Genomic DNA, 25,040 nt, shown 5'->3' on the forward strand with positions numbered 1-25,040 from the left:
ATGGAAATAGCGTTCTTCATAGAATTTAGGCATTTTTAGAAATAATTTTTGTTAAATAAGATTAAAAGAAGGGATTGTTTTTAAAAAGATGGCAAAACATATCAGAAAGCAAATTTCGGCTCAAGAACAACTTGAAATGGATATAATGGCGGAAGCGGAATTAGCAAGACTTCAACGACAGGTTAATTTAATTAATAAATGAATTTATATTAAATTATTTTAATTGTAGTATCGAATTATGGATGGTGATAGGAAAGCTTTTGAGGACGAAGCAACGACGAAATTAAAAAAGCAACGTAAAGTAATCGAATTATTATCGAGCGATTATAAAGATTTAGAAGAAAATTTGCGCGTTGCCACAGCGAATTTTCATAAAAGAAAAGATGCAACTTATTCCTTAGAAATCCAAAGATTGCTGGAAAAACATAACAGATGCGAAGAGATGATAAAAAAGGAAACTCGGCAACTTAAAGAAATCGAACATCAAATTAATAAAGTGAAACAGGATGTCCTTGAGGGTCGAAAAACCCAAGAAACAGAAAAACAAGTCCAAGAAAAATGGATAATTGGGCAAAAAAACGTCGCAACTCTACAAAATAAATTAGATACATCCGTGAAAAGATTCTGCAAGATTTTAGCCGAGAATAAATCGTTACGAGACGAAATCGACCACCTTTTAATAGAACGGTTAACAATTAAATAAAAAAAATATAATTAATAAAAAAAAATTAATTTAACTCAAAATTGTTTTAGTTCCTTATTTAATAAAAGCTGGCAATCATTATTAACCGAACTAAACAACGGCAAAAAAATAATGATGGACTTAATAGAACAAGGAACCACAGCTTATGATCAACGAGAAGAATCCGGGCAAAAACTCCAAGCATTAAAAATTCGCGCCCAAAACGATTTGCTCCTCCACATGTCCGATATGCGAGAATTATTTCGCCAATTAGATCACGACGCAAACCTCCAAGATTTTTTAAGTGTAAAGGGACAAAGACGAATCTTAAAAGATTTAGAGATGAAAGAATTTTTAAAGAAACAACAAATCAGGGAAAATCAAGAAAGACAACTCTTCCATTACAAACAAACCCTAATGAAAGTTCAAGAATTAGCCGGCGAAAACGACGTGAACAAACTCGCCGCTGAATATGTTAAACAAGAGGAAGAAAATTTCGCTTTATTTAATTACGTAAACGAGTTAAATCACGAACTCGAATCTTTATCTGATAATATCCGAAAACTTTCCGTTAGTATCGAGGAACAAATCGAATTTAACGAGGTGAGGGCCCAAGAACAACAGGATACTATCGATGCTTTGAGTAAGGAGTATTTAAGAATTAAGAAAGAACTGGAGGAGGAAAGGGAGAAATTGGAAAGTAAAGAGAATGAATTGAAAGAAGTTTTTGGGGAGATTGAAAACATTTTGGATGTTATTAAATGTGATAGTACACCCATTTTGGATTTGTTGGGTAAGATTTTTAGTGGTATTTTAATGTGTAATTAGGGCCGGATTAATTATGATTTATTTATATCGATAATTATTAAAAAAAATCCCGCTCCATCTATCGTCAAGTCGAATCATTATATGTAATGGCAAGTGAAGTTTCCTTCTAATACGATTGAGATTTGTCGCAGCGTTACCAACCCTACCGATTTACCGATATAGAAGATAGGCTACCGATATACCACTTAATCTACCGATTTTCAAAATGTTAACAAAGTATTATGAAACACACCGTACTTAAAATCAATACAATTGCGACAAAAATTGTACTTTATGGGAATACCCTACTTATATTGCATAAAAGTATAATACCGATATGGCAATGTTGTCCCAACGTTGCCAGATCGTTGGTATAATATATACAGTACGCATCATAAGTCAAAATAGATATTGACGCATCTAAGAGCAAAGGTGCAAGAGAGCAATATTGTTAACAATAAAATTTGCAACAATTTTTGTTATAAAAGTTTTCTTATAGCATACTCCGATTCCCAAACGTTACCTTTAATGTCTCGAAAAATAAACAAATTTTCATATTTTCGTATCTATCTCGATATTGACGTATCTAAGATCAAAAGTGCAAGAGAGCAATATTGTTAACAATGAAATTTGCAACAATTTTTGTTATAAAAGTTTTCTTATAGCAAGCTCCGATTGTCAAGTGTTACCTTTAATAACTTAAAAGAGCAACAAATTCATAAAATTTTCATATTTTCGTATCTATCTCGATATTGACGTATCTAAGAGCAAAAGTGCAAGAGAGCAATATTGTTAATAATAAAATTTGCAACAATTTTTGTTATAAAAGTTTTCTTATAGCAAGTTCCGATTCTTAAGTGTTACCTTTAATAACTTGAAAGAGCAACAAATTCACAAAATTTGTATATTTTCGTATCTATCTCGATATTGACGTATCTAAGAGCAAAAGTGCAAGAGAGCAATATTGTTAACAATAAAATTTGCAACAATTTTTGTTATAAAAGTTTTCTTATTGCAAGCTTCGATTCTCAAGTGTTACCTTTAATAACTTGAAAGAGCAACAAATTCATAAAAATTTCATATTTTCGTATCTATCTCGATATTGACATATCTAAGAGCAAAAGTGCAATAGAACAATATTGTTAACAATAAAATTTGCTACAACTTTTGTTATAAAAGTTTTCCTATAGCATGCTCCGATTCAAAAGTGTTACCTTTAATAACTTGAAAAAGCAACAAATTCATAAAATTTTCATATTTTCGTATCTATCTCGATATTGACGTATCTAAGAGCAAAAGTGCAAGAGAGCAATATTGTTAATAATAAAATTTGCAACCATTTTTGTTATAAAAGTTTTCTTATAGCAAGTTCCGATTCTTAAGTGCTACCTTTAATAACTTGAAAGAGCAACAAATTCACAAAATTTTTATATTTTCGTATCTATCTCGATATTGACGTATCTAAGAGCAAAAGTACAAGAGAGCAATATTGTTAACAATAAAATTTGCAACCATTTTTGTTATAAAAGTTTTCTTATAGCAAGTTCCGATTCTTAAGTGTTACCTTTAATAACTTGAAAGAGCAACAAATTCATAAAATTTTCATATTTTCGTATCTATCTCGATATTGACGTATCTAAGAGCAAAAGTGCAAGAGAGCAATATTGTTAACAATAAAATTTGCAACAATTCTTGTTATAAAAGTTTTCTTATAGCAAGCTCCGATTCTCAAGTGTTACCTTTAATAACTTGAAAGAGCAACAAATTCATAAAATTTTCATATTTTCGTATCTATCTCGATATTGACGTATCTAAGAGCAAAAGTGCAAGAGAGCAATATTGTTAACAATAAAATTTGCAACAACTTTTGTTATAAAAGTTTTCTTATAGCATACTCCGATTCTCAAACGTTACCTTTAATATCTCGAAAAATAAACAAATTTTCATATTTTCGTATCTATCTCGATATTGACGTATATAAGAGCAAAAGTGCAAGAGAGCAATATTGTTAACAATAAAATTTGCAACAATTTTTGTTATAAAAGTTTTCTTATAGCATACTCCGATTCCCAAACGTTACCTTTAATATCTCGAAAAATAAACAAATTTTCATATTTTCGTATCTATCTCGATATTGACGTATCTAAAAGCAAAAGTGCAAGAGAGCAATATTGTTAACAATAAAATTTGCAACAATTTTTGTTATAAAAGTTTTCTTATAGCAAGTTCCGATTCTCAAGTGTTACCTTTAATAACTTGAAAGAGCAACAAATTCATAAAATTTTCATATTTTCGTATCTATCTCGATATTGACGTATCTAAGAGCAAAAGTGCAAAAGAGCAATGTTGTTAACAATAAAATTTGCAACAATTTTTGTTATAAAAGTTTTCTTATAGCAAGCTCCGATTCTCAAGTGTTACCTTTAATAACTTGAAAGAGCAACAAGTTCATAAAATTTTCATATTTTCGTGTCTATCTCGATATTGACGTATCTAAGAGCAAAAGTGCAAGAGAGCAATATTGTTAACAATAAAATTTGCAACAATTTTTGTTATAAAGTTTTCTTATAGCAAGTTCCGATTCTTAAGTGTTACCTTTAATAACTTGAAAGAGCAACAAATTCATAAAATTTTCATATTTTCGTATCTATCTCGATATTGACGTATCTAAGAGCAAAAGTGCAAGAGAGCAATATTGTTAACAATAAAATTTGCAACAATTTTTGTTATAAAAGTTTTCTTATAGCAAGTTCCGATTCTCAAGTGTTACCTTTAATAACTTGAAAGAGCAACAAATTCACAACATTTTCATTTTTTCGTATCTATCTCGATATTGACGAATCTAAGAGCAAAAGTGCAAGAGAACAATATTGTTAAGAATAAAATTTGCAACAATTTTTGTTATAAAAGTTTTCTTATAGTATACTCCGATTCTCAAGTGTTACCTTTAATAACTTGAAACTTCAATCCGGCCCTAAAATTAATTTATAAATAATTTTTTTAATCTTGTATTTTTCAGGTCAACGCGAAGGAATAAATAACCACAACATTCACCTTTATTTGGGTTTAGTCGAAAATAAAATTGGTGAACTTTTAAAACAAACCAACAAATAAAAGTACATCTTTTCAACTCGTAATTGATTGAATAAAAACCAACTCTAACTCTCTTTTCTTTTGAATATTTCTTTCGTGTAATATTTACGATCCCACTGTTGAGTCAGACGCTCTAGGTTCCTGTTTTACATACAAGAAGGAACATAATTCTCCCCATTATGTTCCCGAGGACGACGTCGCTCGGTGGGTGTGAATAGGAATTCAGATTTAGCATCGGGCAGCGTTCAAAAATCGTAATTTAATTGTAAACAAGCGGTTCTGTCGGCTTGGGCCCGACGTTGCTCTCTCATTATTAACGACCTGATAAAAAGTTACGCCCCATGGGCATTCTTTGACCCCCGGTGGGACTTCCACAACCGAATCACCTTTAACAGTGATGATTTAATCCAACAAATTTTTAAAATAAATACAAAATGCGTTATATATTTTTATTTTTTCTCTGAAATGTTTTAGATTATGGTCGGCAAAAAAAGAAAGTGGGTGTCAGGTAGCGAGAACTCATTTGGGTCTATTTCGAGGCCGCAAAGAACAAATTTAAGGGCGCTTATAGATATAGGCGCCGCAGATAAAACCCGATAGACAAAAGTCACAAAAGGGACAGATCCGGACGCGTATTTCAAAATCAACGGGCCATTTATTTCAAGATCGTAACCCCACTTTGTCACCGAACCGGACTTTGATTTAATACGATTCGGAAGAATTAGATAAATCTTTTTTAATGGGAAATGAAAGTCTTACAAGGGAATTCTTTTTTACAGTTTGGAGATGTTTGAATTTCTGGAAAGTTACTTGAAAGTGCATATTTTTGTTGTTTTGCCTTGTTTGCTTATCTAGTTTAGAGCTTTCACGGAGAAAGGAATTTATATGGTAATGTTATTACGTGGGATCTTTTTATTAAAAGTTGTTTCAAAGGAAATAAAGTTGGAGGTAATCTTAATAAAACTAAATTTATTTATTAATATAAATTATTATTTATTGTAGGGAAAGAAATCACAAACCAATAAATCATATATAATGACTTCCATTCGACACAATCTCAAGAAATAAAGAACCTAAAACGTTAGAAAATAATCTCTTTAGTGCTAAAGAAGTCAATTACGAAGATCGATTGCTCCTATAGCATATTTCTTTTCAACGTTTCTTATTTTATTTGGTGACAGAGCGAATATCTAAGAAGTCTATTCTATGCGGGTGGTTCAGCCTTTTTACCCTGTCGAAACTGAAGGGGACGGACCGAAGAAGATTGAAAGAGGTGACCCAGTGGCCCATTGTAAAAGGCTTCAGGCGCCTTATTTCCATATTCTGATTACCATAAACCCTACCCGTTTAAACTTGGAAATAAGTTAGAATCGATTTTTTTAAATTCTCGGTAAAGGAGAATCATTTTTTTCTTCTTGTATCTCAAGATCCATCGAAATATTTTATATAAATAACACCCAGGCGGTCGTTGTTTTCTTTGACCTTATCACAGAGGACTCGTTGACGTTATTAAAAATTTGATTTATCCACCGAGTACCACTGGGAATGGACCACGAAGATGGTCGATAAGTGGTACGTCGCGTCGTCAGCTTGGAGATTACCATTGATTTATGGTTTTACCATCTTCAACACCACGTGCCTTATTCGTGCCCCCGAAGGTCACCTGGTCGGCTTCTTCGCGGTCGGCACCGCTAAAGAATTAAAATATAATAGAGAACTTTCTAATCCGTTCGAATGGGGCTATTAAGTCTTCAAAGGGGAGCCTTTTATCTTAATTCGGATACCATAAATAAATCCTATGATGGAGATTTTTAAATTCCGATGCACAAAAGAAGTCGGAGGTAATAAACACTCAGTTTCACGTTTCTACGAAATCGTTTCCACGGGAGACGAGACCAAGAAAGAAAAGAAAGAATATCGTAAAACAGCGAGGGGTTGGTTTTAAAGGTATAAATTACCCCCTTTTTTGGAAATCCACCCCGTTCATAAATGATTAAATTTATTACTGCAATTCTTCGGCTTCCAGTTACCTACTAGACCCAAGTGAAGGTTCCTTTACCCCTTTTATTTTCTCATTACCTTCAACCATGACCTACGACCCCCGACATAAATCCGCGACATTTTAGATGGCGCCCACAGAGGGCCTCATTGTTAATTGCACCAAGTGCAATGTTATTGAAGAGGGCCGCAGGGGAGAGAATAAATCCTTGCGTTCGTAGGTTATAATATGATGAATATGCAAATTCCAACGAAATTAACTCCCCCGGTCTTGAAGAAGGAGAAGAACGCGGAGGCGGAGGAGGAAGTCGAAGAGGAAATCGATACCGCACGCGGTCGTTGTTGCTGCAGGAGTTGCAAGAGAAAATGCATCCGCGTCGTTTAGCACTAATAGATGGCGACAGATATTGCTGTATACTATGATTAACGGCTGTTGTTTAGCATTTTCAACATTAAAAAGTTTACTTACTGACTAATGTTTTGAAATTATGCCTAATATGTACAGGATGGTTCAAATTCGATGTCCGAATTCTACTCAGAAACTATAAGAGTTAGAAAAAAGTAGCTTACATGTCATGATCTCGTTTTTCGAAAACTTTTTTTAAAAGAAATTTTCGGTTTTAGATTTTGTGATATCATAACAATTTTCGTCAAAATATAGGGTTTGATAGATCTATTTCTTATTGTTTTAGAATAAAGCTAAAAATAAACCTTTTTTTTTGGTGTCGTCAAAGAAATTAAATTTACAGTTTCCTGTAAATTATAACTAAAAATTAAAAAAAAACGTATTTCTGATTTTGAAACAAATACATTTGTTGAACTATTTAATTTATATTTGTTTTACACAAAAATTGGAATAGATTGCATTATTTCACATTTTTTATTAATATTTAATATTATTATTAAATGACTTAATAAATTATTGATAGATGGCGCTCATATACTTTTTTTTTAATTCGAATTAACAGCAACATTTGTATTCAAAAATTTTCTGAAATGTCAAATTAAAAATCCTGTTTTTTAAGATGAATTACGAAAATTACGAAAAGTTTAACATGTTAGAATGTTACATATTAGGAAATAAAGTAAATTTTATATAAATTTTTAGTAGAATAATTTTTAGTTATGGTACCATAATTTACAGGAAACTGTAAATTTAATTTTTTTTGACGACAAAAAAAGTTTGTAAAAAGTATTTAATTGTGGTTGATAACTTATCAAAGTGGTTGAAAATTGTACCAATCAACAGCAAAAGCATAACTGAAATTATAGGAAAACAATATGTGGTATGTGACAATAATCCTTTTAACAGCTATGGTTTCCGAGATTTTGAAATTGAATTTTGAAATTATTAACTCTAGTCCATACTATCCAAAATCCAATCGACTAGCTGAAAAAGCAGTTGGAATAGCAAAGAACATAATCAAAAACTTTGAAAGATATACAAATGGGTTTATTGGAATATAGATGTACACCACTACCAGGATTGTTTTATGCTCCAAGTGAAATTTTGATGGACATATTGCTGAAAACAAAGTTGCCTTTCACAAAGAATATTTTAAGCCCTAAAGTAATTTACTCTGATTGTGAGATGCTGAATTCGTTATTGTTTGTAAAACGATGGTAACACTGAAGAATCTAAACATATTGCAGAAAAACTTTTAGAACAAAAATTGTAGCAAATTTTATTCTTAATAATATTGCTCTCTTGTACTTTTCCTCTTACAAGGGAAGTGTCACAACTGTGTCTCACCGATTTCGATGCAATTTGGTACAGTCATAGAATGGGCCAAAATAAGGTTCGTACATTTTTTTATACGTGCGGTAAAAGCCCCTGGGGCGAGTTATAGGGGTTGAAAGTTTGGAGAAAAAGTACGTTTTCACTTATATTTTAAAAATGAAAAGTGCTATCAAAATTTGGTAAATTGTAACTGATATTCATTTTAAAAGAGCTTTCTTTTGATGTATCACACATATACCAGAGGGTTAAGAAGGGCGAACTACCCCTATTTTTTTGGAATTATTTAAAAACCACCCTATCGATTTTGGCGGCATTAAGTATACTTCCAGCACGTTCAAAAATATTAGTTAAGGGTTTTTTCCCATTCGCTCTAGATCATCCCCAGCGAAGTTACGGGGGTTAACATGTAACCACTTTTCGTAAGAATGATGTGATAAAATTGTCAGGTATTTTGAAAATACTTTAACAAAACCGTAAATTAGTCGCACAATAAAATGTTTAATGTAAAATAAGGCATAATACACCATTTAGGGGTGGTTGGGGTTAACCACCCCCTTAAAAATTAATTCTATCCCGGGCATTACTTGTTGATTACGGCGAAATTTGGTACTGTGTTTGTTTTATATAGTTTATTAGTTTATTTTTATTCTACATAATGTTGCCAAAAATACACCTACCAAAAAAATTTTGGCACAATATTTGTTTTTTTAGTGCCGCTTGCTAAAGGTCATTTCTCAAAATAGTTTTTTCTAGTATAAAAGAACGTGTGCCCAGTGGGTAGATTTTAGTTTCAGAGCAACTGACAGAAGCAATGGTTACAATAAACCCAATAAACGTTTTAAATTTGCTAATGACAGTTTTTACTGTTATGAATATTCCCCAGACTCCTGTAAATGAAGCAGAAGTTAGTTTAAAAGAAAATATACAGCGTATTTTAATGGAAAGTATGGAAGACTACAATATGCAAATTGAAGACGAAACTGTATTAATTTTCGATTCATCCAATGGCATCAATGACGGTCAGCAAATTATTGAAGACCAGGATACAACTGACAGGTTTGTAGAAGATACTGATGCTCATTGTCCATTGAAGGATGACATCGACTACGAGTACAAATTAGAGGCGGTAAATTACTGGACAAGTGGGAAGAAAGGTTATTTGAAACTAGAAACCGTAAAAAACAAATACCGAAAAGTAACGTCAAAGACCCAATTGCACAGATGGTCTAAATATATTGAAGAAAGAGGGACATACAAAGAAAAATTAGCAGAAATTACCGAATTTGTAATTAATCAAGCGAGAGCCGCCGTAGATAATAAATTGCCACTACATGATATTGATATACGCAGATGGGCTATACAAGCTAGAAATGAAAAGAATTTATCTCCTCAACTGTTCAAAGCATCTCATAGCTGGGTGCAACGTTTTAAGAAAGCAAATCGGTTAGTAAGCCGAAAAATAACAAAATTTCTATCCCAAAAACAAATTGGAAATGTTGATCGAGTAAAAACTTTAGCAAAAGATTTCGTTAAAGAGGCAAAGCTACAAATCCAAATATATGGACCTGAAAACACCTACAATTCGGATCAGAGCGGTTTTAACTTGGAATTCCATTCGGGAAGAACATTAAGCGATTTAGGAGTTAAAACCGTAGAAAGTGTGGTCCAGTCGGTGTCATCTACAACGCACAGTTACACAATTCAACCCGTAATATCTGCTGATGGGAAACTTCTTTCTCCACTTTTTATTGTTTTAAAAGAACCCTCTGGCAGCTTTGGACCGAGGGTAGCAAATACAATGTTTAAAGCAGACAATATATACGTTTTGGCATCAAAATCTGGAAAGTTAACTTCAGAACACATGAAAAATTGGCTCCAAAATGTATATTTTCCAAATACTGGTTCTAAATCATTATTATTATTAGATTCTTGGAGTGGCCATTGTCCTGAAGTTATTAGTGAAATAACTCCATCAGGTACTAATTTTAAACATTTATCTATACCTGCAGGGACAACAGGTCAAATACAGCCCCTAGATGTATTTGGTTTCAGAATATGGAAAAATTTTATTAGAAGATTCTCTGATCAGATTATTCTTTACCAGTATGATGTCAATTTACATCAGAGGGATAACATATTAAAATTGCAATCGTTGACGCATAACCAGTTGGCTTCCCCTCGGTTTATAAATGTTTTTAAATACGCATGGTTTGCAAGTGGCTATATAGAGGAGAGACCAGACCATTTTGAAAATCCCGTGGAAGTTTGCTTTTCGAGTGAGAAGCCAACGTGTGATATCTGTGGGGATATAGCGGTCATAACATGTGCATGGTGTAAAAAATCCTTATGTTTAAAACATTTTTTCCACGACTTTCATTTTTGCCAACACTACGTAGAATAAAAATAAATTTAATATTGAAAATTAATATAATACATAAAAAACGTCAATTAGTAATGTAGAATAAACTTCTTTGGTATATTGAACTATTTTTTTTGTCAGTTGCTTTTTAACTCATAAATAAATAAAATATCTTATTTATCTAGTAGTTTTATATTTATTATTTAAAGAAAATGAGGGTAGTTTACCTCGTGGAACATCGATAGATAGATTTTTAAAAAACAATACCACAGTTACGATGGCAGTTTTCATCTTCGAGGTATAAACAAAAAACTACCCCTAATTTGTAACCCTTATAACCATTTTCAAAAATTTTTACTTCAAATATAAAACAAACACAGTACCAAATTTCGCCGTAATCGACAAATAACGCCCGGGATAGAATTAATTTTTAAGGGGGTGGATAACCCCAACAACCCCTATATGGTGTATTATGCCTTATTTTACACTAAACATTTTATTGTGCGACTAATTTACGGTTTTGTTTAAAGTATTTTCAAAATACCTGACAATTTTATCACATCATTCTTACGAAAAGTGCTTACATGTTAACCCCCGTAACTTCGCTGGGGTTGATCTAGGGCGAATGGGAAAAAACCCTTAACTAATATTTTTGAACGCACTAGAAGTATACTTAATGCCGCCAAAATCGATAGGGTGGTTTTTAAATAATTCCAAAAAAATAGGGGTAGTTCGCCCTTTTTAACCCTCTGCTATATGTGTGACACATCAAAAGAAAGCTCTTTTAAAATGAATATCAGTTACAATTTACCAAATTTTGATAGCACTTTTCGTTTTCAAAATATAAGTGAAAACGTACTTTTTCTCCAAACTTTCAACCCCTATAACTCGCCCCAGGGGCTTTTACCGCACGTATAAAAAAATGTGCGAACCTTATTTTGGCCCATTCTATGACTGTACCAAATTGCATCGAAATCGGTGAGACACAGTTGTGACACTTCCCTTGTTAGATGCGTTAATATCGAAAAAAGACGAAAATTTGCTGAATTCGTTATTGTTTGTAAAACAATGGTAACACTGACGAATCTGAGCATATTGCAGAGAATCTTTTAGAATAAAAGTTGGAGCAAATTTTATTTTTAACAATATTGTTCTCTTGCACTTTTTTTCTTGGATGCGTCAATATCGAAAAAAATAAGAAAGTATGAAAATTTCTGGAATTCGTTATTGTTTGTAAGATGTTGATAGTAATACTGAAGAATCTAAGCATATTACAGAAAAACTTTTAGAACAAAAGTTGTAGCAAATTTTATTCTTAACAATATTGCTTTCTTGCACTTTTCTTCTACGATGCATCAATATCGAGAAAAATATGAAAATTTGCTGAATTCGTTATTGTTTGTAAAACGATGGTAATACTGAGGAATCTAAGCATACTGCAGAAAAACTTTTAGAATAAAAGTTGTAGCAAATTTTATTCTTAACAATACTGCTCTCTCGCACTTTTCTTTTTAGATGTGTCAATATCGAGAAAAATAAGAAAATATGAAAATTTGTGGAATTCGTTATTGTTTGTAAGATGTTGATGGTAACACTGAGGAATCTGAGCATATTGCTGAAAAAGTAATTTAGAAAAATTTAAAAAGCTTAATTTAGAAGCTTATAAGTTGGAAAAATAGAATCAACATAAAATAAAACAAAAATATGACGAGAATACCAAGGAAAGGAAACCATTCAAACAAGGAGATAAGATTATTGTTCAGGATACAAATACGAAATTGTGAAAGAAGGCGAAAATCCAAGATCGTATAAAGTCCTGACTGAAAGTAAAAACATCGTGGATATAAACAGTATACACAACAAGAGACTGATGGTGTTGTAAATTCGAATAGTGGTTTGGGTGAGCCAGTTGAAAAGATAAATTCGCCTAATATAAATGAAAGAATGCTTAGGTCTAGGCGTAATATTATAAAACCACTAAAATTAAAAGATTATGTATTAAGTTAAGCGCGGGAATGTATTATATGTATGTTGGTAGCATTAGCAACCAACTTCATGGCATATTATTCTATAAGTGACTATTAACTTTGTTAATAAAGACTAATACATGACATACTTCATGTATCATTTTTATGGATTACTTGATGCTGCAGGAATAAATGCCTTCTTCTTACTAACAACGCAGTGAGAAAAGTCAGCCCATAGTTTTTAAATCACTACCTAATAAGTCCAATCTGCCTTCTACGTTAGGATCTACCAGCAATACAAAAACGATGCTATAAGTCTACGAATGAGAAAATCATACAATGTAAGTTTTATGAAATCTAACAGGTACAATCATAACTCTTCAGGTGTCGCGAATGAGCAGTTAAAACCACACGTGCGCGACACTGGACCTGTTAGACACATTGCCATAATCGCAATCGGCGTCTGAAATGCTAATATGTAGATCCATGAGTGGCGCCTGCATTCCAATCGTGTCGTGACACGAACGCCGTTAAAAACGCTTCGATAATAAAAACGATCGAAGATTCAACGGCGCGTAACGCATCGGCTGCCGGAAGGCGTTGTGGGACGTGTAAGAGATATCAGCATGAATATTCATCCATTTCGGACAGCTATAATTATGAATCAGCGGTGATCGGGCAACAAGTTCATTTTTATCTTTTGACGCGGTAATCCGAAGAAATTCTTCGATTTACGACTATCGTAAAACGTTTGCTTGCTTCTCCTAATTCTTAGTCGATGACGATCGATGGTGGCGATAAAGTTGGGAATTGAAAATAAATGCGAAGTTAGTTTTCTAAATATGGTCTTTGCAAAATCAAAATCTCGCTATTTATTAGGAATCAAAAAAAAATTCGTTGATTGTAACTTGGTCGACTTAAGTTGTAAGTCAAGGTTTAAGATCTTTTTTTAAAAACGACGTAATAACGGTCATTATACATCGTCGAGTTTAGCAGTTTAGCACGCTTGAATTAATTATTCTTGTGGATGCCGACACAAGGAGCTTTAACACCTCGCCTGGCACAAAATTGAATACCCGCCTCCCTTCGGGCTGTCTCTTATAGCTTTTATCCTGCAATTATCCTTTTCCGACGTTGAACGTTAAAACAATTATCGGGACCGTGATTTCGATTTCATGACAGAAACAACCTCCAAAGAAATTTAAAAATCAATTTAAACTTAACGACCAATTTATTTTAATTATATCACTTATTTTTCTTACAAGATTTTAGAGAGAAAGAAAGGGAAAAATGAGATGTCAAATTGTAAATTTGTAAGAATCAAACAAGTTTGAACGGGGTCGAATTTGGCACCTGGTCGCGAAATATTCGGACCGGGCCTTCTTCGAAAATGCAAAGAGACGTAAAAGAAATGATATTCGAGAGTCGAGTCTCGTTACACGGCCGCCGAATGCATATTTCAACATCCACCGTGAGTTATTTGTCAAGTCGTCCACGATAAGGCCTTTTACGTCGATATATCGGTGTTCCGTCTGAATAAATTTGCAATGGCCGAACTCTTTGAAGTCGAGGATCCAGTTTTTGGGATCGTCATCGTTCCCGGCCCGGCTACCGAAACGGAGTGTACAAGAATTAATTAACACGAAGGGGTATCTTAACGAAAAACGACCGGCTAGATAAGGTAGTCTTCGTCGTTTCCATATCGTGATTTCCATAAAGATAGAGCTCCCAACCACCTGAGTCTCCCGATCAAATTGGCTGCGACGCTAAGGAATTTGTGATTCTTGAACTAGATGTCTTCTCGTCTCGGATACAAAGACGGCACCACTATATATACACAAGTACGACTGTAATGTTTCCTGCGTTCGGTCGTAAAAGTTAACGGTTAAATTTGAAAGTATAAGTAACTGATTACGATTAGAGACTATGTGAGAAGATGCAATTACCGAGAAAGATATAAAAATATATCTTAATTAATAACGTTTTCAATTAATACAAAACTTATTATGTTTAAAAAAAAGTATCAAATTCTTAAAATTAAATGAGTAACTTTAGACTGTTTAGATCTTTAGAGCTTAGGAATCCATAATAAATACAAAGTTTTTCATCTCCCAGCGTGACGTAGACCGACAAAAGTCGTCTTCCTCTTAGATTACAAGCGTTTAAGTTCTGTGAGTTTGACATCGAAGTCTTATACGGGTTAAATCCCGTCAGATTCACTTTTTCGGTGTTCTTCTCGCCACAGTAAATATTTTATTACGCCCCTACGGTGGGAAGAACGCTCCCAACGTGAATAAATTAAATCCTCGACCGAGAGTCATCTTACACGACACAAAAAAAATACAAATTTATATCGAACCATTTATACCAATTTTATAATTTTTCGTTTACGATGATATTTCTCAAAATTTTTATAATCGAACCCCATATTTTCTATATCATATCATAATTTAAAACATTTGAGCTTTAATTTAAGATATAATACGCATTTGTACCATTAAAAATAAAGAAGATATGATTTTTTGAAATTTTTGATTTTTTAAACTATACCAATTTTACAATTTCTCGTTTACGATGATATTTCTCAAAATTTTTATAATCGAACCCCATATTTTCTATATCATATCATAATTTAAAATGTTTGAGCTTTAATTTAAGATATAATACGCATTTGTACCATTAAAAATAAAGAAGATATGATTTTTTGAAATTTTTGATTTTTTAAACTATACCAATTTTACAATTTCTCGTTTACGATGATATTTCTCAAAATTTTTATAATCGAACCCCATATTTTCTATATCATATCATAATTTAAAATGTTTGAGCTTTAATTTAAGATATAATACACATCCTTACTTTTAAAAATAAAGAAGATATGGTTTTTTGAAATTTTTTTATTTTTTAAACTATACCAATTTAACAATTTTTCGTTTAGGATGCTATTTCTCAAAATTTTTTTAATCGAACCCCATATTTTCTATATCGTATTATAATTTAAAACGTTTGAGCTTTAATTTAAGATATAATACACATTTGTACCTTTAAAAATAAAGAAGATATGATTTTTTGAAATTTTTGATTTTTTAAACTGTATACCAATTTAACAATTTTTCGTTTAGGATGCTATTTCTCAAAATTTTTATAATCGCACCCCATATTTTCTATATCGTATTATAATTTAAAACGTTTGAGCTTTAATTTAAGATATAATACACATTTGTACCTTTAAAAATAAAGAAGATATGATTTTTTGAAATTTTTGATTTTTTAAACTATATCAATTTTACAATTTTTCGTTTACGATAATATTTTTCAAAATTTTTATAATCAAACCTTATATTTTCTATATCATATCATAATTTAAAATGTTTGAGCTTTAATTTAAGATAAAATACACATCCTTACCTTTAAAAATAAAGAAGATATGATTTTTTGAAATTTTTGATTTTTTAAATAGTATACCAATTTAACAACTTTTCGTTTACGATGATATTTCTCAAAATTTTTGTAATCGAACCCCATATTTTCTATATCATATCATAATTTAAAATGTTTGAGCTTTAATTTAAGATATAATACACATCTTTACTTTTAAAAATAAAGAAGATATGGTTTTTTGAAATTTTTGATTTTTTAAATTGTATACCAACTTAACAATTTTTCGTTTACGATGATATTTCTCAAAATTTTTGTAATCGAACCCCATATTTTCTATATCATATCATAATTTAAAACGTTTGAGCTTTAATTTAAGATATAATACACATTTGTATCTTTAAAAATAAAGAAGATACGATTTTTTGAAATTTTTGATTTTTTAAACTATATCAATTTAACAATTTTTCGTTTAGGATGCTATTTCTCAAAATTTTTATAATCGAACCCCATATTTTCTATATCGTATTGTAATTTAAAACGTTTGAGCTTTAATTTATGATATAATACGCATTTGTACCATTAAAAATAAAGAAGATATGATTTTTTGAAATTTTTGATTTTTTAAACTGTACCAATTTTACAATTTTTCGTTTACGATGATATTTCTCAAAATTTTTATAATCGAACCCTATATTTTCTATATCATATCATAATTTAAAATGTTTGAGCTTTAGTTTAAGATATAATACACATCCTTACCTTTAAAAATAAAGAAGATATGATTTTTTGAAATTTTTGATTTTTTAAATAGTATACCAATTTAACAACTTTTCGTTTACAATGATATTTCTCAAAATTTTTTTATTCCAACCCCATACACTCTATATCATATCATAATTTAAAATGTTTAAGCTTTAATTTAAGATATAATACACATCCTTACTTTTACAAATAAAGAAGATATGATTTTTTTAAATTTTTTAAACTATACCAATTTAACAATTTTTCGTTTAGGATGCTATTTCTCAAAATTTTTATAATCGAACCCCATATTTTCTATATCGTATTATAATTTAAAACGTTTGAGCTTTAATTTAAGATATAATACACATTTGTACCTTTAAAAATAAAGAAGATATAATTTTTTGAAATTTTTGATTTTTTAAACTATATCAATTTTACAATTTTTCGTTTACGATGATATTTTTCAAAATTTTTATAATCAAACCTTATATTTTCTATATCATATCATAATTTAAAATGTTTGAGCTTTAATTTAAGATATAATACACATCCTACCTTTAAAAATAAAGAAGATATAATTTTTTGAAATTTTTGATTTTTTAAACTATACCAATTTAACAATTTTTCGTTTACGATGATATTTCTCAAAATTTTTATAATCAAACCCTATATTTTCTATATCATATCATTATTTAAAATGTTTGAGCTTTAATTTAAGATATAATACACATCCTTACTTTTAAAAATAAAGAAGATATGATTTTTTTAAATTTTTGATTTTTTAAATTGTATACCAATTTTATAATTTTTCGTTTACGATGATATTTCTCAAAATTTTTATAATCGAACCCCATATTTTCTATATCATATCATAATTTAAAATGTTTGAGCTTTAATTTAAGATATAATACGCATTTGTACCATTAAAAATAAAGAAGATATGATTTTTTGAAATTTTTGATTTTTTAAACTATACCAATTTTACAATTTCTCGTTTACGATGATATTTCTCAAAATTTTTATAATCGAACACCATATTTTCTATATCATATCATAATTTAAAATGTTTGAGCTTTAATTTAAGATATAATATACATCCTTACCTTTAAAAATAAAGCAGATGTGATTTTTTTAAATTTTAGATTTTTTAAACTATACCAATTTTACAATTTTTCGTTTACGATGATATTTCTTAACATTTTTATAATCGAACCCATCGAAATTGTGTTAAAAAAATGTTGTGTAATAAATCTTATTGGTTTATTAATCGATGTTTGGCTCCCTAATTTGGCGCAGATGTCGACTGGTTTAATGATGATCCGATTTTTTTGGGTTTTTTGCTTCGAAGCTATTGGGTAGGCGAGGGTATAACGCATTAACATATTTATCAACGACCGGCTGCCGCTTTATTATGCCAAAAGGAACCGCTAATGGTTTGCAATAAGTCAGAGTTTGGATGCGAATTAATCCTCACCATCTTTCTGACAGGGAATGAGCATGTAAATGTCGAGATATTTAGATCTTTCGCCGATTATTAACACACAATCACTTCATCAAGTTAACGAAGCTAAAAAAATACATCGAAATAAAAGAAATCAAGTATAAAAAAGCCTTATCAAAACCATGATAAGAAACACCCTCGGTAGATAAACTTAACAACCCTCGGCGTTTTGTTTATTACCCTAATAACGAAGGACACCTCGCCCGGCTTTAAACCATCATCACCTGTTTTTCGGAATCCTAATCGTTTCCAATCGACGAAGTTTCTGATACGGGACGAAATCACTTTCAATTATCCTTACAGTCGTAAATCGAGCGGAGGTAAAATGGTCGGTGGGAGTAAAGCGTGGGTGGGATTGTGATCAAAATTATACGACGACGCCGTACCGAAGGTAATAGAAGCCGCAAAGCGCGAAGAGTAACGACCAATTCGAATATTCTTGCAGGACAAAAAGTAGTTGTTGGGTTGAGTGAGGTAATATCAATTTGTCTGGATGGAACATAGACGCGCGCCAGACAATGACTTGGGTGGGTTTTGCAATGGGCTATAATAGTTCTCGAAGATGATCAATGTGGCCATTTAAAAAAACTAATGTTTTCCTACAATCATAAATTTTGAACTTGAAAAGAAAAAAAATCGAAAGAACAAGTTCAAGAACAATGAATAAATCTGGGCGAAAGTAAAAGTGGTTTCTTTTCGATTCATTCATTCCGAGTCCTTTCTCTTTCATTAAGACCTCACCTCAACCCGTTAATCGCGTCTTATGTGCATGCTCGGGGCGTTTCTGAATTTATCCCTATTTTAATGGCGATTTACGACCGACGCGATTATCGCCATTATCCTCGCCGACTTACCTCGTTTCTTTAGTCCTGTTGGTTCCGCGTAAATCTGTCCCTGAATAAAACCGGCAAATAAGACCACCACGAATAAGAATAACGTGGGATATGGGATCTTTTATTAAATCAAATCTATGTGTCTATCTAATTTAAGAAAAAAGTTGTTGAAAGATTCACATATTGTTTAACATTGAGAAAGGGGTCATCTGTTGCTTAAGATTTTACATTCCTCGGGTTATATTCATCAAGTAAAATTGATATTCCCAGTAACCTTTTACTCGAGGATATTTTAAACTTGATTTTTGGAGTAATGTCACATTTCTATTCTATTTGATGTCTTATTTAGTTATCGTGAGAAAGTTTAGTGTAGACCACTCCAGTTAATTTAATCAAAAATAATTCCTCTAGTGGAATTTAAAAATTTTGTGGTCAAAAAGCCGTTCTCATTAATCTCGGAACCCGCGGCATCCATTGAAAAAGTCGAAAAACTTGGAGAAGAGAAAGAATGTCGCGTTTGCTTTGATCACTCTCTACCCCCTTTTTATATTCTACTTACTTATTTTTTTACCTCCGTTTTTCCGTTCGAAGATTTGGGCGGGACTTGAATTTTATCAGTCTATCGGGTATCTCGTATATTGTCCTGTCCAGGATGATGTATCTCAACTGGGAGGAGTTAACAATGCCATGGCGTGAATCTATCGTCTAACTTATTCCTTTTTTTTAGCCGAGGAATTAAAAATCGAAATAAAGCTATTTTTACCTTAAAACCGTCGTAAAAAATTAAAAATACAACATCCACATGTTAATCTTGTTACTATTTTCTTCGAGGGACAAAAAGGTACAAAATAAATCAAACATGAAAAACCGGGGGACGTTAAAAACTCATAAAAGTGCATCGGGATTTATGATCATCGTAAATCAGGCTTCGGATTAGAGGTGGTCCACTTTATTAAGCTAGAAAAAAGCGATAAAACGCACTTACGCCGCGTATAAATCATAGGCGGCACAAGGGCACGTACTTGAAGGTGCAGGGTTTCTTTTTTTATATTGCCTCGTAAAAGATAATGGGGTGCTTTGTGGGTTTTTTCACACTTCATATTTGTCGAAATAGTGAGAAAAGTCAATTGCACACCGTGTCCCTTTTTTTAAATGGATTTTTTACTTTATTGAGTTATAAAAGTCGTTCAAAAGATAAAATTCTTCGACGGAACGTCTTCTGCCAAAAACGTCAATTTCAGAAAACATTTATTTTCTAACTAAATAAAATTGGTATAACTGATCAATCTGTTTCAATTGTTTTTAGTATATATCATTAGGTTGATGAGGAACATTTTTTGTCCAAAAACATTTTCTTCCATCTCTTTTCATTCTGGGAATTTTATCTGATTTTTATGCGAATTTCAGAAACATTTACTTTCTAACCAAATAAAATTGGTATAGCTGATCAATGTGTCACAATTGTTTTTGGAATATGTCATTAGGTTGATGAGGAACATTTTTTGTCAAAAACATTTTCTTCCATCTCTTTTCATTCTGGGAATTTTATCTGATCTTTATGCGAATTTCAGAAACATTTACTTTCTAACCAAATAAAATTGGTATAACTGATCAATCTGTTCCATTTGTTTTTAGTATATGTCATTAGGTTGATGAGGAACATTTTTTGTCCGAAACATTTTCTTCCATCTCTTTTCATTCTCGGAATTTTATCTGATTTTTATGCCCAAAAACGCCAATTTCAGAAACATTTACTTTCTAACCAAACAAAATTGGTATAACTGATCAATGTGTTACAATTGTTTTTAGAATATGTCTTTGGGTTGATAAGGAACATTTATTGTCCGAAATATTTTCTTCCATCTCTTTTCATTCTCGGAATTTTATCTGATTTTTATGCCAAAAACGCCAATTTCAGAAACATTTACTTTCTAACCAAATAAAATTGGTATAGCTGATCAATGTGTTACAATTCTTTTTGGAATATGTCATTAGGTTGATGAGGAACATTTTTTGTCCGAAACGTTTTCTTCAATTTCTTTCCATTCTCGAAATTTTATCTGATTTTTATGCCAAAAACGCCAATTTCAGCAACATTTACTTTCTAACCAAATAAAATTGGTATAACTGATCAATGTGTTAGAAATGTTTTTAGAATATGTCTTTAGGTTGATAAGGAACATTTATTGTCCGAAACGTTTTCTTCGATTTCTTTCCATTCTCGGAATTTTATCTGATTTTTATGCCAAAAACGCCAATTTCAACAACATTTACTTTCTAACCAAATAAAATTGGTATAACTAATCAATGAGTTACAATTGTTTTTGGAATATGTCATTAGGTTGATGAGGAACATTTTTTGTCCAAAACATTTTCTTCCATCTCTTTTCATTCTGGGAATTTTATCTGATTTTTATACGAATTTCAGAAACATTTACTTTCTAACCAAACAAAATTGGCATAGCTGATCAATGTGTTAGAAATGTTTTTAGAATATGTCTTTAGGTTGATAAGGAACATTTATTGTCCGAAACGTTTTCTTCGATTTCTTTCCATTCTCGGAATTTTATCTGATTTTTATGCCAAAAACGCCAATTTCAACAACATTTACTTTCTAACCAAATAAAATTGGTATAACTAATCAATGAGTTACAATTGTTTTTGGAATATGTCTTTAGGTTGATGAGGAACATTTTTTGTCCGAAACATTTTCTTCCATCTCTTTTCATTCTCGGCATTTTATCTGATTTTTATGCAAATTTCAGAAACATTTACTTTCTAACCAAATAAAATTGGTATAGCTGATCAATATGTCACAATTGTTTTTGGAATATGTCATTAGGTTGATGAAGAACATTTTTTGTCCAAAACATTTTCTTCCATCTCTTTTCATTCTGGGAATTTTATCTGATTTTTATGCGAATTTCAGAAACATTTACTTTCTAACCAAATAAAATTGGTATAACTGATCAATGTGTTACAATTGATTTTAGAATATGTCTTTAGGTTGATAAGGAACATTTTTTGTCCGAAACATTTTCTTCCATCTCTTTTCATTCTCGGAATTTTATCTGATTTTTATGCCAAAAACGCCAATTTCAGAAACATTTACTTTCTAACCAAATAAAATTGGTATAACTGATCAATGTGCTACAATTGATTTTAGAATATGTCTTTAGGTTGATAAGGAACATTTATTGTCCGAAACATTTTCTTCCATCACTTTTCATTCTCGGAATTTTATCTGATTTTTATGCCAAAAACGCCAATTTCAGCAACATTTAGTTTCTTACCAAATAAAATTGGTATAACTAATCAATGAGTTACAATTGTTTTTGGAATATGTTTTTAGGTTGATGAGGAACATTTTTTGTCCGAAACATTTTCTTCCATCTCTTTTCATTCTGGGAATTTTATCTGAATTTTATGCCAAAAACGCCAATTTCAGAAACATTTACTTTCTAACCAAATAAAATTGGTATAACTGATCAATGTGTTACAATTGTATTTAGAATATGTCATTAGGTTGATGAGGAACATTTTTTGTCCGAAACGTTTTCTTCTATCTCTTTTCATTCTGGGAATTTTATCTGATTTTTATGCGAATTTCCGAAACATTTACTTTCTAACCAAACAAAATTGGTATAGCTGATCAATGTGTCACAATTGTTTTTGGAATATGTCATTAGGTTGATGAGGAACATTTTTTGTCCGAAACGTTTTCTTCTATCTCTTTTCATTCTGGGAATTTTATCTGATTTTTATGCGAATTTCAGAAACATTTACTTTCTAACCAAACAAAATTGGTATAGCTGATCAATGTGTCACAATTGTTTTTGGAATATGTCATTAGGTTGATGAGGAACATTTTTTGTCCGAAACGTTTTCTTCTATCTCTTTTCATTCTCGGAATTTTATCTGATTTTTATGCCAAAAACGCCAATTTCAGAAACATTTACTTTCTAACCAAATAAAATTGGCATAACTGATCAATGTGTTACAATTGTTTTTAGAATATGTCATTAGGTTGATGAGGAACATTTTTTGTCCGAAACATTTTCTTCCATCTCTTTTCATTCTCGGAATTCTATCTGATTTTTATGCCAAAAACGCCAATTTCAGCAACATTTACTTTCTAACCAAATAAAATTGGTATAACTAATCAATGAGTTACAATTGTTTTTGGAATATGTCTTTAGGTTGATGAGGAACATTTTTTGTCCGAAACATTTTCTTCCATCTCTTTTCATTCTCGGAATTTTATCTGATTTTTATGCGAATTTCAGAAACATTTACTTTCTAACCAAATAAAATTGGTATAACCGATCAATGTGTTAAAAATTCTTATACAATATGATTTTCAAGTTCCTAAAGAAATTTTTTTGTCCGTAACACTTTCTTCCATCTCTTTTCAATCGTAATTTTTTTCCAGTTATTATGTTAAAAACGCCAACTTCAGATATATTCCTTTTTGTATCCAATTTTAGTTGGTATAACTGATCAATGGTGAAGAATTACGAAGGAACGTCTAACTTCAGTAAGGTACGTTTTCAAGCGGTATCGTACTCGACGTGAAATTGATTTAGCACTATCCCGGATTTAAACGGGCCGTTTACATGCAGGAAACAGGTCGTATTTCAGCAGTAACACGTCTGCAGGCATATTGTCAGTTGTAATATCAGTTGTACTTCGTACTCACCTTTTCCGTTATAAAATCTTTTCTGTAACATGAATAGAGAACGTAAAAAAGCACTTAACCGGACCCTTTTTCTAATGAAGCTCATCACCTTGGCTATCTATTCAATTAAAACATACCATCGGTTATCGGAGGTTTTAATTACTCGTTTTCAAAGCGGGTATAAAGAACAGTAAAAAAATTAAAAAAATTAAAAAGAAGATAAGACGTGGCCCGTTATTGGAGATATTATTTGGTTCCCCTTGGCTTGTACCGTTATCGGGATTTATTATCGATTGGGTTCTTTACTTCGAACAGGTTTCATTGGCGATGGTATCTTATAATAAGAAAAAACGAAATTAAAAGCAGGATGAGGTTCTAAAAGAAAACGAAGAGTTTTAATAAAAATGAATACTTCTTGAAACTACAGGTGCGAAATAAACGCTTTGGTTTAAAATAAACAGTTCTCGTAATAAGAAAACAAATCCAATTAGAATTTATTGGGAGCAGTTAGAGGCGGTATTTCTTTCGGTGGCGCGATAACCAGGTGCTCAAGATCGAGTGGCACTCAATTAGGCGTCAGTTCTGTCACACCTCTTCCTATTTATATATCCCCGGGACGTGTTTCATAGAAAGGCGAAGAGTTTAACGGATCGAGGGTAGTTTTTTAACGGTAACACGATACCAAGTAGCTCTGGTAGTCTCTTTTTTTCTCAACGAAGAGATTTTCGGATTAATCACGATGTGTATTTTACAAACATTATATGTATGGGCTTAAAAAACAACAAAAAAGAATCAAGGATGAAAAATTATCTTTTAAACGTGTAGGAGGGAGGATTTCGTAAAAAAAATTCTCCTCGATATCAACCCTGCATCCCTTTTTGGGATTCTATTGTCGATAACGAAGTACAAGGGCTTCGAGGCACGGCCAATCCGAGTTAGAGTCATTTTGTATTAATCTTGTGCAACTCAAACAAGATGAGATTCCACTCGAAGTCGCCAGGACAAAGACTTTAAAATGCGTGGGTGCAAATTTTTGACTACAATTGATATCTACAAAGTACAAACTAAAGTTGTAGACTAAAATGTTTATTATATGTTTATTATTGTTGTGATATCTGGTTATCCGGTATATCTATCCGGCTATTATGGTTATAATTTCTGGTACATTTCTGAAGTAATACCCTATATTGCCACATTATTGCGGAATTTGATTAAAAATGAAATTAATAAGAAAGCTGATAAGATGTGTCAACTTA

General features: G+C 31.4%; 1 protein-coding gene across 1 annotated transcript; it reads left to right on the forward strand.

The window, feature by feature from the left end:
• Positions 1-23: 23 nt before the first annotated feature.
• Positions 24-7,052, forward strand: LOC111417144 (Coiled-coil domain containing protein 114). Its single transcript, XM_023049338.2, has 5 exons — positions 24-181; positions 230-687; positions 754-1,475; positions 4,509-5,530; positions 5,585-7,052. The coding sequence occupies exons 1-4, from the start codon at positions 89-91 to the stop codon at positions 4,601-4,603; spliced, it is 1,368 nt and encodes a 455-aa protein (XP_022905106.2). The 5' UTR covers positions 24-88; the 3' UTR covers positions 4,604-5,530; positions 5,585-7,052.
• Positions 7,053-25,040: the final 17,988 nt, after the last annotated feature.

This window comes from Onthophagus taurus, chromosome 5, assembly GCF_036711975.1.
Source record: "Onthophagus taurus isolate NC chromosome 5, IU_Otau_3.0, whole genome shotgun sequence".
Taxonomy (NCBI): domain Eukaryota; kingdom Metazoa; phylum Arthropoda; class Insecta; order Coleoptera; family Scarabaeidae; genus Onthophagus; species Onthophagus taurus.